This window comes from Mauremys mutica, chromosome 19, assembly GCF_020497125.1.
Source record: "Mauremys mutica isolate MM-2020 ecotype Southern chromosome 19, ASM2049712v1, whole genome shotgun sequence".
NCBI classification, from domain to species: Eukaryota; Metazoa; Chordata; order Testudines; family Geoemydidae; genus Mauremys; species Mauremys mutica.
The window spans coordinates 9,460,651-9,477,146 of NC_059090.1; the positions used below are offsets into that span (position 1 = coordinate 9,460,651).

At 38.0% G+C, this 16,496-nt stretch overlaps 1 protein-coding gene across 5 annotated transcripts in view; it reads left to right on the forward strand.

The window, feature by feature from the left end:
- The window catches only part of RABEP1 (rabaptin, RAB GTPase binding effector protein 1), a 78,531-nt gene that overhangs the window by 36,615 nt on the left and 25,420 nt on the right, over positions 1 to 16,496 (forward strand). For 4 of the 5 annotated variants that reach the window (XM_044993338.1, XM_044993335.1, XM_044993334.1 and 1 more), the window contains exons 5-9: positions 6,141 to 6,260; positions 6,995 to 7,051; positions 11,084 to 11,219; positions 11,832 to 12,010; positions 12,994 to 13,116. In XM_044993338.1, the coding sequence (XP_044849273.1) occupies positions 6,141 to 6,260; positions 6,995 to 7,051; positions 11,084 to 11,219; positions 11,832 to 12,010; positions 12,994 to 13,116 (615 nt within the window). The remainder of the gene's footprint in view (positions 1 to 6,140; positions 6,261 to 6,994; positions 7,052 to 11,083; positions 11,220 to 11,831; positions 12,011 to 12,993; positions 13,117 to 16,496) is intronic. The other variant, XM_044993337.1, reaches the window with a different exon arrangement.

The following is a 16,496-nucleotide window of genomic DNA, read 5'->3' on the forward strand; positions in this document are numbered from 1 at the left end:
CAGGGTTGCATTTGATTTTTGAGGTGCTTGCAGCAATTGGTGCCTCTGCAGGATTCAGGGAGAGAGTTAGTCCGAGAACAGCCAAAGGCAAGAGCAGAGGTCTGTGTTCTGCACTTCTCCCTCCTGGCTCACTCTCGAGTGTCTCACTGGGGCGCTTGGCTGGCTCTGTGGGCAGAGTGCAGTTTCCTTCACAGCCCGGTTTGGGTGGGGTTTTCTTGGCCCCCTTCCTGAGCAGGATAGGAGTCAGGCATAATGGAAAAGAAATGGCTCAGGATCTCCCCCATCTCCATGACAGGAGTGAAGCCATAGGGCAGTGTGCTAGATGGAAGATCACTACTGAGCCCTTATCGCTCACACCAGCAACCACATCTCTGACTGCAGAGCTCAGCCACTGCTGCCTCCTCCAAAAGTGCGGTAAAGGGTTTTTGCTGCCACCTCTAATGGTCCCCCACTCCTGGTGGTCCTTTCTCATATCCCAGGCTGAGAACTTCAGGGAAAATGCAGACCTATCTGGTCCAAGTGGCTCCCATGCAATAAAAAAGGGTAGAGTTTCTAGGCAGGGGCGGCAAGTTTGTATAATTTTTAGTGGTGCCCTCTCTAACAAGACCCAGTATTATACTTCGAATTAAGACAGGTAGGCATTCATTCCCTATGTAAATTCAAGAAATACTCTGGTTAAATATTCAAGACCAGTCCTTAGGAGCTCTGAAAATCTCATGGCAGAGTAGTCATGTCTCCCATACTGAGATGTCTTAGATGGCCATTAGTTAACCAAATTCTGTCTATTGGTCATCTAAATTTAGCCAATGCCACTTCCTTTCTTTTGGCAGAGGGTCTTCTCCATGCCTTTGTGCCCAGGGAGGGATGGAGGAAGATTGTCTACTTCCTTTTGGATGTCCATATTTAAAGGATAATCCTGCTTCTCATGTTCAGGGCACACTGCTATGAAAATCCTCTTGTAATGGTTCTGAGGACTTTAGCCTAGAGAAGAATGGGAAAAATCTGTGCTTCCCTGAAAATGTTCCTTACTATAAGTAATAAGATCCACAGATCCAGCTCACTTTGGAGATAAACAATCATCCAGAATAGAGATGGAAATTGACATCCAAGGAGTAGTAGTTACCATGCTTTGCAGTAAAGGAAGCTGTTTTCTTCCCCACCCCTCCGAAGTATAGTTAACAAAATCTGTAATTTAGGAACATAAATATGAGTGATCTTGGCTGTGGAAGTTCTCAGGTGGAGGGAATTTCAGAAAGCGGGGCATTCCCCTGCTGCCAGTACCTGACAGGTCTTATTCTGCCCCAAGCTGCAAATATGTTTCAGTGCCAATTGTAATGGCCTTATTACTCCCAAGGAAATTTTCAGGCAAGCACAGATACATTTTTCCTATTCCCTTCTGTTTGTGTGAGGTCTTTCAAACTTTTCCCTTTTTTAAAAAAAGTAGCTGATATCTGATGGAAAACCTTTTTTGGGAGGGGGAAAAGTATTAGAAATAATTCAGACTGTGTCAGAAATTTGAAAGGGTTCATTCTTTTTCTTCTCTTAAATAGATGTCATAAAAAGCCTGGGGTGAAATTTTGGGACCATTTAAGCGAGTGGGAGATTTCACCACAAGATATTTTTCCCTAAGATTATCATCTCACATCGCTTATTCACCATCTGAAGAACAGTTGGTGTGATTCAAACTCAGCATTTTGCGAATAAATTGAACCTATGTTGTGAAGAGAAGAAATTTTTCAGTTGCTTATATGTCAGCACTAAAGAGTCTGAGTAACAAGCACGGGAATTCAAAAATTATCATTAAGAAATTTGATGTAATTGACATTACTAAAACCTGCTGGGATAACTTGCACGATTAGAATGTTAAAAGAGGAAGTTACTCACCTTATGTAGTAACGAGGGTTCTTCGAGATGTGTGTCACTTTGGGTGCTCCACTTCAGGTGTCGGTGTGTCCCTGCGCCGCAGATCGGAGATTTTCGGTAGCAGTGCTCGATTGGGGTCACTTGTTGTAATGTGGGTAGGAAGGATAGAGTGGGTAAAAAGAGATTGTGATGGCTTGGTACTCTACATTAAAGACACCATTACTTGTTTTAGAGTAATTAATAACTCAGAACAATAGGATCAATGTGCTAATAAAACCCAGTAGGGCAGGAGTAGGCAACCTATGGCACCTGTGCCGAAGATGGCATGCGAGCTGATTTTCAGTGGCACTCATGCTGCCTGGGTCCTGGCCACCGGTCTGGGGGGGGGCTCTGCATTTTGATTTATTTTTAAATGAAGCTTCTTAAACATTTTTAAAACCTTATTTACTTTACAAACAACAACAATAGTTTAGTTACATATTATAGACTTATAGAAACTTCTAAAAATGTTAAAATGTATGACTGGCACGCAAAACCTTAAATTAGAATGAATAAATGAAGACTCAGCACACCGCTTCTGAAAGGTTGCCGACCCCTGCAGTAGGGGATATTGGTGGGGATCTGCTACAGAACACCAAATCAAACTGGAGGACAAGATGAGTTAGTTACTCCTTCAGAATTTGTCTCTAATATATGGAAAGAAAAATGTGTGATGGTATGGGGGACTTCAGTTTTGGAGCTATGCTTGAGGTCTCATCCAGCTAATAGTAAAACATAATTAGAGTTTCTAAAAAGTATACATTTTCTAACACAAACATATTGCACCAACCTGAGGTAACTCTAGTTTGGACCTCGTTATGACAGATAAAGATGAATCCATCACTGGACTGTAAATTCATGGTTGCCTAGGGACCAGTGACCATGACCTGGTTTATATTCAGTGTGGCCAAACGAAGGACCATTCCAACCAAGTTCACTGGTATTAATTATATTCCATCCTTAAATTTTCTTTTTTTATTAATTGAATCCCCATATCAGCTTTGCCATTATTTTACATTAAGTGTAAAATCAGTACTAGGCCCAACGTTTCATCAATGATCTGGAAGTCAGTGTAAAATCACTGCTGATAAAATAAATAAAGATAAAGATTGGTGGAATGATAATGAGGAGGATAGAACAGTCATACAGAACAACATGGATCACTTGGTAAACTGGACCCATTCAAATAAAATGTGTTTATACAGCCACATGCAAAGTTATTCATTAGGAACAAGGAATGTAGTCCTTACCTCCAGAGAATGGTGGGCTGTATCCTAGAAAGCAGTGACTCTGGAAAGAAATGGAGTGTCATAGCAACTGAACATGGGATCCCAGTGCAATGCTGTGGCATATACCTATGTATATGGCATTGATGAGACCAATATTGGAATACTGCATCCTGTTCTGGTATCAACATTTTTAAAAAGATGTTCAAAAAGTTGAGATGGTGCAGAAAAAAACCCACAAAAATGTTTCAAGGGCTGGGAAAAATGTCTGGTAGTGGGAGACTTAAAGAGCTCAGTCTGTTTAGCTTATCAAAATGAAGATCGAGTGGTGGCTTGATTACTCTTTTGTAAAAATACTCTTTTGGGGAGAAAATACCAGGTACTAATGGGTTCATCGGTCTAGCAGAGAAAAATATAATAAAAACCAGTGGTTGGAAGCTGGAGTGAAAGTCACGTTAGAAATTAGTCCCAAATTTTTAACAAACAGCCAAGGGAAATGGTAGATTTTCCATGTCTCAGTGTCCTCAAATCAAGACTGAATGCCTTTCTGGAAGATATGCTCTAGCCAAGCACAAGTTATTTGGCTCAATACAGAGATAGCTGGGTGAAATTTAATGACCTGTTTTGTACGGAAGGTCAGACTAGATCTAATGGTCCCTTCTGGCCTTAAACTCTGTGAAGTTATACCTGCATGAGCCTTGCAGAGCGTTCTTTCTCATGGTGTCTAATAAATACTGAAGAACAGAATGCACTCCCTGAAAGCAAACTTCTTCCACAGGCTAGGTACTGTATCTTTAGTAAGAATTGAGTAAGACCTTTAACCTTCTCTAGGACACCCAGGATTAGGCTTTGCCTCAGTTTATAGTAGTTGCAGATGTGAGATTGAAAAGGAGACCTATGACCAAGCAAGTTAGACAATCCTGGAATGCCCAGTTCAGTATTAGTGTTGAACTGACCTTTATACAACAGTCACACTTACGCACACTTTAATTCTGAGCCTAAATGCTTATTTCTAACCACAAAGAAGGGAAAAACTGTAGCAAAATCAGTCCCATTGAAATTTACATATCACTTTCCATCTTTCCACTTGATTGCTGCTGAACAGTCCAATTTTGCCTTTGCTGACCTCCCTTGCACTTTCACTGAACTCACCAGGTACAGCAGTAGAGATTAAAATCGTCCTTTACTTTGTGTTCAGGGCTCAGCCATGAGAAATTAAAACTTGCAATGAAAAGCTGTTGGAGATGCCAGTAGTAGTTGGAAAAGAGATTATTAGAGAAGTTATTAAAGTCCTGAAAAAATTTAGATTGTCTCTTAATATAGGCTGTAGTGAGCAGCTATGGGGGTTTCAGATCCACTGAACAGTACAATTGAGAGAAATGTTCAGCAAAGCAGCTTTGGAGTTTCAACTCCAGCTTCTGGTGTATGAAGAACTTAATTGCTAGGCTGACTGTTGTGTGCCAGTGAGGCATATCTACTACACGTTGCCAGTTCCTCCTTGTAGGCAGTGAACTTACTATGCTTTGTGGAGGTGGTTTCTCATTCTTACAGATTTGTTTGTTTAGACAGGCAGAAATGGCAGTGGCAAGGTGCATTAGAAATGAGCGAAGCATGAAGAAATTGGAATCTTCTTTCAAAAGAGAGCATGCCAAAACATATTTTAAAACAATTAGGATATTTCATTAGCTAGCTTCATAATTGGAAGTTGTGTTCAAAACCAGTGTTGGTCAGCAAATTGACCAGAAAACAGGAATTTGGTCAGTGCTAGTGCTGCCTTGGCTGGTAACATCTACTTCTACATGAAACGTTCTCTTTGAAGCTTTTCTTTTGAATTGCAGTTCTCATTTATCCTTATGCCAACCTCCTCCAACAGAAGCTAGAGGGAAAAATGAGGTTCCAGTCCTCCAGTCCATAAACAGAAACCAAAAATAAATGGTGCATCTAGATTTTTTTTCCAGCTTAAACAATAGCTCTATATTGTTACTTATGAATTTTTGAGTCTGAAGAATTCCATTGAATAATTGCTGCTGATTCTGCTGGAGCAGTCACTTTGTAACTTGGAAAGGTTCCAGAACAACACTTGAAAAAAATGTCAGATATTGGGATATCAAGGCCAGCTTCCAACCTACATACTTACTTACTGCATTGTCCTATTTTAATTCTTACTATTTTTTTACCTGGCTCTCTTTTTCCTCCTCCTTCCTGCTTTCTCATAGGAGTCTTCTCATTCTCTCATCCAATTTTTTAATGTTTTCAGCACTAACTGAAAAAAAGCCATGTTTTTGACAGCTTTGTTTATACGATTTTGAAATGCATAGTACTGTAACACTGAAAATTGCTTGATGCTTTATCAATAATTCTTTAAATCTAAAAGTAGCCTTCCAAAGCCCATGAAACAGTGATACAGTATTACTGTATGTTACCTGCACCTTTTGAACTTCAAGAGTCAGTAACTAACTTGCATCTGAAGAAGTGGGTATTCACCCACGAAAGCTCATGCTGCAAAACGTCTGTTAGTCTATAAGGTGCCACAGGATTCTTTGGTGCTTTTACAGATCCAGACTAACACGGCTACCCCTCTGATACTTAACTAACTTTGTGTTGCAATTGCATGATCTTTGTCCCTTTCTCTCTGTATGCTACCTAGCATCATCTTGGTGAAAAGGCTATGCTTTTTAAATACAGAATAACTCTATGTACATGTTTTAAAACTCATGATTGTTCTAGTTAGGAAGGGGAAAGATGTACTAGCTTTCTCCTGTAAAAGCAGACACATGGCCAAATTCAGTCATGGATGTACAATTCCATTGCTTTCAGCGAATGGGAAAAATTTTATTTTATCCTAGAGAACACTTGGGACTAGCTAAATATATAAGTAATATAACTAGTATTATAAGCAAAAGTGTGGTTTGATTTTTGGCATATCAATTTTGTTCATTTCTCGTGTGGAAGAAGACTTTGTTTTTATTGCAAAGTAATATGTTGCGTTAACACATTACCAACTGATTTCAGGCCCAAGAGGATGCGGAGAAGCTTCGTTCAGTCGTGATGCCTATGGAGAAAGAGATTGCAGTTTTAAAGGAAAAACTAACAGAAGCTGAAGAAAAGATAAAAGAACTGGAGGCTTCAAAGGTGAGGTGAAATTCTAACTATTTTAATCTATATCTGCAGAGAGAATGTGCATCTTGCATTATGGCAGTTTTATTGATACAAACAACGGATTGCAAACTTTGCGGCAGATACACCAATAAAGATGTAATGTGAAGTGGGAAATGAACAATTTGTGTCTGCCCTTGTCTTGCAAATAAAATATTCTAGACTATACATATTAAGCTGTGTTCCTCTTTTGAGGATCTGGTAACATATAAAAATTATTCATGCTTAAACCTGAGCTCATATAGTTTAGATGATCAGAAATATCAGTAATAAAGCTCCATACAGGTGGATATAGTCTGTCCTCTCAAGCAATTAGGTGTCACTACATTATAGGCCATTTAAAGCCACAAAGGAAGTTTTGTAATCGGCAGTGTTTTTAATCTTCTAGAACTGGGGCTTCCCCTCCAGAGGTTGCTAGATTCACTTTCTTATCCTATGTATAAAACTAAGGCATTATCTGCAGACTTTTGTTGCATCTTACATTGATCTCATAGCAGCAGCTTCTAGCATTTTTTCTATAAAGCTTTACTTATCCAAAATTTTTGTTCCATCTATTAGGCTAGAAGACATGTTTAACCCAATTTTCTTTAAAAAAATCAACCAAAGGGAATAAAGAAACGAGCACTATATTGCCACAGATTAGCTACATTTTGTCTACTGTTTATGGGGAGGGGAAGGTAGCAATTGAAGCATCTGTTTTTCCATCTTAGAAATCAAATATACTGAAATTCCCAAAAGATCCAGAGTATTCAGGAGCTACAAGAAAGGTAAGTAAAGTATTAGCCTGCCTTGCAAAATTACAGTATACGTCTATTTAAAAGGCTAATGGATGTTCCTCACATACAGAACAATATACATTTTTTTTTCCTTGAAGAGTGGGGAAAAAGCACACCAGTCTGACTGGCAGACCATATTCATCAGTGATTTGTGTTTCTCTTCCTCATGTTCCTCGTGGATTCTTTCCAGTTTGCAGGCTTATTATCCGGGAAATGATTTTTGTTTTTCGAATAGCCCAGATTTTGTCTGGGAATAAGATTCTGCTTTTTCCCTTAGTACCTCACTCTTGATTTGCATTGCTAGACTGAGGTCAGGGAAAACGTGAACCCATTCCTCTCCCTCTTATAAATTCTTGTTTTCCAAAGTAGTCAGGACTTTCTTCATAAAGATTATGATAGTAGCATCTAGAATTATTCTTTTCATCCTGTTCTTTTACAAGTATTCAGTAGCTTCTGTCTAAACACAATTGATCATCTACATTATTCAGGATGAGCAGTTTTGGTAGCAACTTCATCAGTGTTACAGGAATCGGGTCTCTCTCCTAGTGGGATACCCACAAAATAGGTACACGAGCCTGAATTTTGTAAAACTTGTAACTGTTTTTTTTTTTATGATGGGCTTCATTTTGTAAAGTATTTCCTACCAAAAGAGGTGATAGTTAACACCATTAATGCTGTTGTTCAGCTCCATCATTTTGTCTATCTAAAATTCTCATATTGGATGCTCCAGTCATCCTTCTTGCACCATCAGGAAGGATTGCAGTTTGTCTTGCATAGCAAGTAAGTCCTTGCCAGACATACTTCTGACTTTCTGATCCCTTGCCTCCACTTACCTGCCTCACAAATATGTTGAAGTTTTAGTTTCAATTTCAACAATTTCTATTGTTCATAAGGTGCAAAGTATTATTTAGGCGCTAGGTTGGCCTGAGCCTTGGCAGATGGTATATAACGAGTGATTGTTTAGTTTTGTTTTTTTGGCCCTCAGATCTATCTGGGAGCTCACACAACTGTTTTCCCAAATTTGTATGCTTTTCAGGCAGGAGTCAGTGAGAGCAGTCTCTGTCTCCTGCTTTTCCACGCTTCCCCATGTCAATCTTCCGGGGTTCGATTTCCCACCCGCAGAATGAGTAACCCTTACCAAAGTCAGTGGGAATTATTTGCATCCTATTGTGCGAAAATGTGGCTCCAACATTTATGGTATGTTGCAGCAGGAAGGTGATCTTGGAACTGTACTTCTGGGCATCTGTCATGACTTCCATCTCATGTCATGATGTTACCGCTAATGTTGTGGACGATCGGGGTAAGCTCCTGGGAGCCCCTCCAGAGTTGTCTGGTAGTTTTGATTTCATGTTGTTGTGTTAGGATGCTATAGTTTTCATAAGAAATCAAAGACTTATGACGGCTCAGTTCACTGCCTGCCATTCTTAGGTATTTTTTTACACATGGTCCCACCCTTGGTATCTGCTTGCCTCACAAATCCTGATGAATTTAAACTACAGTTGTAATAATTTATTATTCTAATGGTGTATATGCCATGGTACTAAGCAAACTGTATACCAGACCCAGAACCTTGCTTAACACTGTTTAATGTTAAACAGTGACTGGGTTATATTAACACCTTTGACCCATATATTCCACCTATATTAATACAATATGTCCTGTGAGTTAGGGAAGTACAAATTTTTCCTTATTTTGTAGGTTGTTTGGGGGTGGGGGTGTGTGGAGGCACAGACTAAGTGACCACGAGACCCTTCTCGTATGCCACAGCACAGAACATTAGTCTGACCCAGTATGGCCATTCTTAAGGTCCATCTAGCCCAGTATCCTGTATTCCGACTGGGGCACCTGGCATTGGCCACTGAGGGAATGAACAGAACAGGTAATCAAGTGATCCATCCCCTGTTGCCCATTCCCAGCTTCTGGCAAACAGAGGCCAGGGGCATCATCCCTACCCATCCTGGCTAATAGCCATTGCTGGACCTATCCTCCATGAATTTATCAAGTTGTTTTTTGAACCCTGTTATAGTCTTGGCCTTCACAATATCCTCTGGCAAGGAGTTCCTCAGGTTGACTGTGTGTTGTGTGGAAAAAATACTTCCTTTTGTTTGTTTAATAAGCAGCAGATTTAAATTTTATTTGATGACCCAAGTTCTTGTGTTATGAGGAGTAAATAACACTTCCTTATTTATACTTTCTCCACACCAGTTATGGTTTTATAGACCTCTATCATATCCTCCCTTAGTCATCTCTTTTTCGAGCTGAAAAGTCCCAGTCTTGTTAATCACTCCTCATATGGAAGACATTCCATACCCCTAATAATTTTTGTTGCCCTTTTCTGAATCTTTTCCAATTCAATATATCTTTTTTTGAGATGGGATGACCACATCTGCACGCAGTATTCAAGATGTGGGTGTACCATGGATTTATATAGAGGCAATATGATATTTTCTGTCTTATTATCTATCCCTTTCTTAATGATTCCCAACATTCTGTTCACTTTTATGACTGCCGCTGCACGTTGAGTGGATGTTTTCAGAGAACTATCCAAAATGACTCCAAGATCTTTCTTGAGTGGTAACAGCTAATTTACACCCCATCATTTTGTATGTATAGTTGGGATTATGTTTTCCAATGTGCATTACTTTGCATTTATCAGCATTGAATTTCATCTGTCATTTTGTTGCCCAGTCACCCAGTTTTTTGAGATCCTTTTGTAGCTCTTCACAGTCTGCTTGGGACTTGACTATCTTGAGTAGTTTTGTATCATCTGCAAATTTTGCCATTCACTATTTACCCCTTTTTCCAGATCATTTATGAATATGTTGAATAGGACTGGGCCCCCAGTACAGACCCCTGCGGGACACCACTATTTACCCCTCTCCATTCTGAAAACTGATCATTTATTCCTACCCTTTGTTTCCTATCTTTTAACCAGTTACCAATCCATGAGAGGACCTTCCCATGACAGCTTACTTTTCTTAAGAGCTTTTTGTGAGGGACCTTGTCAAAGGCTTTCTGAAAATCTAAGTACACTATAGTCACTGAATCCCCCTTGTCCACATGCTTGTTGACCCCCTCAAAGAATTCTAGTAGATTGGTGAGACATGATTTCCCTTTACAAAAACCATGTTGACTCTTCTTCAACAAATTATGTTCATCTATCTATGTGTCTGACCATTTTATTCTTTACTAGAGAACCTTTTAGCTATTATTATTTTTATTTCAAAATACGTTCGGAGAACTTGTCCCCTTTTGAATTTCAGCTGTTTTGGAGAGTTATTGCCAGATGGTAACTCTGCCACTACTACTGCAGCTATGGACAGGGCGTGGCTTTGGGACCAAATGCAAACGGCAAGATCATGAAAGGTGGCCGCCAGCTGCCCTTTCTGCGTAACTGCAGGATTTTGCCATTGTACTCAATTTCTATTGTCTATATGTAGCAAATAAGGACAAGCTTTATAATATGGCTGCATATATTTCTTATTATAGCATTTATATATACTTATATGCACATGTAGCCTTCTGGCTCTAGGTATGCTCCCAGTATGCCCTTAGCATTATGAATTTAAATGCAGCATGAGATGTTCCAGATCAGTTTAATATGTTCCTACTCCTGGCTGCCAAAACAGTGTTATTGGCAAGCATTTAAACTGTTAATGATCTGCTTGCTTTTGCTATTTACAAGGACCCAGTACATGATTTTAGTAGGGATACTCTGGAGTCACTATAGTCAGCATGTAAATACTCAAAGTTGCCATCATGGTTCAGTGCTTACTTGCCAAATCTCTAACTATTTACTTATGTACTCTGAACATAAATGAGGAACTAGTTTACATAATGATCTAAATATGTATTGTCCTTGCACAATAGATTGTCAGTTATTTGTTATTCCTATAAATAAAGTTGAGCTCATCAACTACACATAATCACAACAGTCAGTATAGTAATATATAACAAAAATGGAATCTGTATAATTGTAACCCTACATTTTTATGTCCCCCCCGCTTCACTTACCTTCCTCAGGTTAAAGAACTGAACCATTACCTGGAAGCTGAGAAGTCATGTAGGACAGATTTAGAGATGTATGTGGCTGTTCTGAATACTCAGAAATCAGTCTTGCAAGAAGATGCTGAGAAATTACGGAAAGAACTTCATGAAGGTAACTACATAACAGCAGTCAGTCTGACTTTTGTCTACGCTAAAGATTTGGAAAACAATGTAAACAACGCTTTTTCTCTTGGTTTCTTATCTTGGCTTACTGACCAAATATTTTAAACACTAAGGGACTTGAAGTTTCTACCCAACAAATGATTCTAGTACTGCTCCATATATTTGCAGTGGGTGATCAACTTATTTTCACCAAAGAACTTGTTGAACTTGTACTAGGCTCTGATGGTATCACAGCCTTTGCTCTCATTGTTATCCTGATTTTTCTGGTCTCCCTGGGTAGAATTATTAGTAATAGTAATATGAGACAACAGATTGCATTCGTAATTTTGCTTATGATAAATTCCTATCATTCTTCAGCTTCTGGGCATTGAAATAATGTGTCCTAATTTAAGAATATTATTGTTAGTTAACTCATGCCTGTAACCTTATCAACTCTTGGGACTTAAGAAAGCCTAATATGTTTAAATTATTAAACTCAGGTTAATTTATTTTCTGCATAGAGTCCTAAGAGTTACTTTAATTCATAAGACTGTCTGGAGAAAAGTAAAATGATCAACCATTACTATCCAATTAAGAGTAACACTTTTTGCTTCCTGAATAGTCTGCCATCTGTTAGACCAAGAGCGACAACAGCATAACCAACTGAAACATACGTGGCAGAGGGCCAATGACCAGTTCTTGGAGTCTCAGCGTTTGTTGATGAGGGACATGCAACGTATGGAAATCGTTCTGACCTCTGAACAGCTCCGACAAGTTGAAGAACTGAAAAAGAAGGATCAGGTTTCTTGTGTCTTCACTTTATTTATAGTGTGACATTGTTGAGTTAATATGGTATAATAGTTATTAAATGTACAATCTGTGGACAGGAGAACACATCATTTTGGCTCTTAATTTAGGCTATACTTTGTAAAATGTATTAGTTACACCTTCTAAGAAATTATTAAAAGGTTCTAAGTTTCTGAAAAACTGATAGATAAATACTGGCATACCAGTATACAGGTATAGTTGTGTGGCAGTGCTGCCAAGTTCATTACATGGAAATGTAAGAGTGGCTAGAGATTAAGCTTGGAAGTCACCTCCAGTGTCCAAGGACTGGGTCAAGGAAATTAGAATGGCAAGTTTTGACTGCCTTGTATTTTTTCTAAACAGTGATTTGCCCCTGAATAAATTAAAAGGACTTTGTTGCAAGTGCTACTAGAAAGAAAGGTTAAATTTTCTTATTCTGAGGATTTTGTGTGTGCTTCAAGATCACAATTTTTTTTTAAATGTCCTTGATGTTTGTCATCTTGTATGGTTTCTTTGCATTTTTCAATGTGCCTAAGGCAGTTAATTTCATCTAGTTTTGTTCTGATTTCCATGCTTTTGTTAATGGAGTTGGGACCATTCAGTGTGTACAGGCATGTCGCTAGCAAGTTCCATAGGATAACCAGCTTAAACAGTTCTGGGTTTTCACCTGTTTCATGGTACTTGAATACGAAGGGAAGTAAGCAAGCAATTCCTTTTGGAACAAAGCTCACTATGGATCCATGAATCAGCCACCAGTAGTGAGAGAGGTATATCCTGCTACATTGAGCTAAAGTAGAAGCTTTCTCTTGTAAAAGTGATACTTGTTTTTCTCCCATCAGTATCCCTCCCAGTTACCTTCCCTCTGCAGTTTGATTTATTAGGGGAGTTCATGTGATGACCACCAAGTTCAAATTCCTGTGGAATAAGCCAGAAATGAATCCTGTTTAAATGCTTTTTTGTTTACAACTTGCTTCTAGGAAGATGATGAACAGCAGCGACTTAGCAAAGGGAAGAAACAGAAACAACAAGATCCAGATGATGAAACAAAAGTATGCTCTCTCGCCCATGAAGTATCCCTTATGCCATTCCTTAATGAAGAGGTAAAACAAATGAGTAGTTCAAAACAACTTTGTACAGTATGCATTTCCCAAGGTGTTCAGTAAACACCCTTGATAAGTATGTATTTGTTTATCCTCTGCTGGCTATAATTCCTACTAAATGGTGACTATTTTTGAATAGCGTTTGTTTGAATAAATACTGAACTACAACTCTTCCAATGGATAAGCTTTTTAGAATGATAACTTTTTGTATTTTCAGTATAACAGAGCTGTATTACATTTTTTTAAATTAGAAAGTGTGCATCAGAACCTGTACTTTTGACCAACCTCTGCCTAAGGTCTCCTGCATTAAAACCCAGCAAAATTATGACGTGAGATTTTCCTCTCTCTGCCATGCTAACTGGTACCTGGTGAATTTTATGCTAATTTTGTATCAGTCAAATTTGTCTTTGGCCACAAACTAATCATTGGGACAGATCTTGAGCTGGTGTAAAATGTCATGGCTCCATTAACTTCAGTTGAGCTACAACAATTTTCCCAAGTTGAGGATCTGTTCCCATGTGTTTAGCAGCCAAAGGGAAGCTGCTCTATCCAATCCAGAAGCTAGGACTCTGCACTGAAGTTTCGTTGCGTCTTTTCGAGCTGGGTATCCCAGTATTAAGTAGCCCCTGTTAAACTGCCAAAGAAGAGAGAGACCATTGACAACAATCAGTTTATTTGGTGTATACTGTGTAAATTATACTATTACTGTGTATTTTGTGTAGAGTGAAATTATAATATTTGAAATTGCCTCAACTGTTCATTTGTGAAAAGCAAGTAAAATTGAATACACACCCTGAAATTTAGAAACAATATGAAACTTGGCTAGTTGAAATACATTTTTTCTTTAAGTGTTTCTTTAGTCTCTCTAATGAATCTCTGACCATTCATTTTTTGGATGTGCAGCTCAGTCGGGACACATTTTTGTTTAAAAAAACCTTTGTTCCATGCTGTAAAAGCTTATGTGTAAGCCCTAAAAAATGGATTGGAACTTTGCATGGCCTTGCACATGCTTTGAGAGAAAGTAGGCCAGAGAATTTTGAGAGAGAGAGTTAGTTAGTTAGTTAAACACCACAGAGGTATATTAAACTATCTGCTGCTTTGATAACCATATACAAAATGTAAAATACACATCCCAAACTAGTCTAAAATGCAGACAGATGTTCCAGATCTTTCTGCCATGCAAAACACCCAGGGCTGTCATAATGAAGTCTCAAAATTATCTTTCTTTTTCAAATTGTCAGTAGTATTTGATAATTTGCACTTTTTTCCATCACAGAAGTATTGCTATTCTCCAGCAATGCAGTAGCCCTTTTTGCTGTTAACAAACTTGTTTTTAAAATAATTAAAAATAAACATATATAAAAATGTACTTTAAAGAATTGACTTTAAACTACAGAATCATCAAATTCACTTTGCCTTAAACCAGATTGTTATGAATAAACACTGTAGTGCGCACATGGTTTGAGATCATTACTGTTCTCAGATTACTTGCAAGGCCTAGGTTTGATGTGATGAGGTAAGGATAAAAAAAATTAAAATTGAATGTCCTTGTATTGGTCTGTCTAAAATTGAATGTAGGTCCTTAATCTGCTCTCCCCCTTGTGTGCTGGCTTGAATGCCTTTCTCTATTGGATGCTACAAGGCATGGGTTCTAGAAGACTGTTTAGTAAGAGAGAGAGTCAGTGATTTTTTTTTTTTTCAGTTTCTTCAAATTGTGTAATGATGCCTTGGAAATTTGGTTGAGAAATCAACTATAACCTAATCATTGAGACTTAACTTTATTCTACATCTTCCAATAAGAGTGCTAGCTTTCACAGTCTTTGTTTTCTAGACTGTACAGCAAGCCATCAGTATTTGTGTGCCTCAATAAAGAATCTGGGAACCAGAGAAAAGAACATTCAGTCTATGAACACTTTATTTTAATTTAATTCCCTGGGACACAGTATTTGCTACTGTTTGTTTGTTTTGTTTTAAACAGCTGCATTTATTTAGCATTAGCAATCATGCCTGCCGGAATATCTTAAATATTTTATGCTCTGAGTAGAGAGTATGGCTTGCTTGGATATATACAGAAGGTAATGACTCCTACAAATCAGTCATGTAATTCACACAATTTGATATACTTCAGCTGTAAGCTCTCTTCTATAGAACATTTAATAGGCTTTACAAGTCATGGATCATTTGTGTGTGTGCACAAACTGTAGCATCAGCCTAGTTACCTTCTCTGTATCTTTTAAAAATGACATGTAATCTACACATAATTCCACCTCTTGGTTACAGCACAAACTATTCAGGCATGCTTTTGAGGCATGTCATCCTCCATCCATTTTAAGCATGTGTTGTGTTGCATTTCCTACAAAATGTAACATGTAAAAACGGAAGGTGCTATTTTTCAGGAAGTCTTAGACAAGCTTTAAATAATGAATCAATACATGCAAAAAAAGCCAGCATTAGACATTTTTTTAAATGTGTGAAATGTAAAATTATATTGAAGGTTTTCTCTATTACAAGGGTCCTTGCAGAAAAAAAACGAAGGGTAAACAATAACTTTACTAGTCAGTTTAAAGTGTTTTAGCTTTACTCCCTTGGATGATTATTCAAAATGGAATTTTTAAAAACATTTAAAAAGAAAGATATTCTTAAACATCAATCAGTAAAACAAACCTTTGTCTGTTAGAAGTTCTCCAAAAACTTGCATATAGGGATGCAGTTCACTGTCAAACAGACTTTTCTCTTGAGCTTGTACAGCTACTGAAGAAAATGACTAGGAAAAAAACAGATGGAGCACAAGTCATTGATCAGAATTTGAGCCTTATCCAAGAGTGCTTTTTAGAGGTTCTTTGTTTTAAAGATATATACCATGTTGCATTACAACTTTAAGAATACTACTGATTAATTTCGTGTTTAAAAATGTGGTGACAAAATGTTTTCCTCTAATAGTTGTAATAACATTACGCTGATTTACATCCTGACAACTCCTGCCTAGTTTTATGTTAATGGCATGAGCAGAATACTTCACGCCTAACACATGGACTTGAGTCTCTACAACATAATTCATGCTATGGCATATTTTGTTCCATAATAGTGGTGCCTACCATGCCCATTTTATTTAAGAAGCTGTTTAGTTTCCATCAATAACTTCATTTCAAATTTGCATTAGAGCTAAAGCTTGCATGTTACAAATTCTGTTCAGATACAAATTCCTTTAATCAGAATTTGAATTAAATGACAGTGGTTAGTTCTACTTATTTACACAATGCCTTATTCTGTCCTATTTTGAAGAACTGAATATGAGAGACACTCCATGGACGATTCTGAAAAATTACTGTTCTTTATCTGCACACGTGTACCTTTGCCTTAAGGGTTACTAAATAAAAATC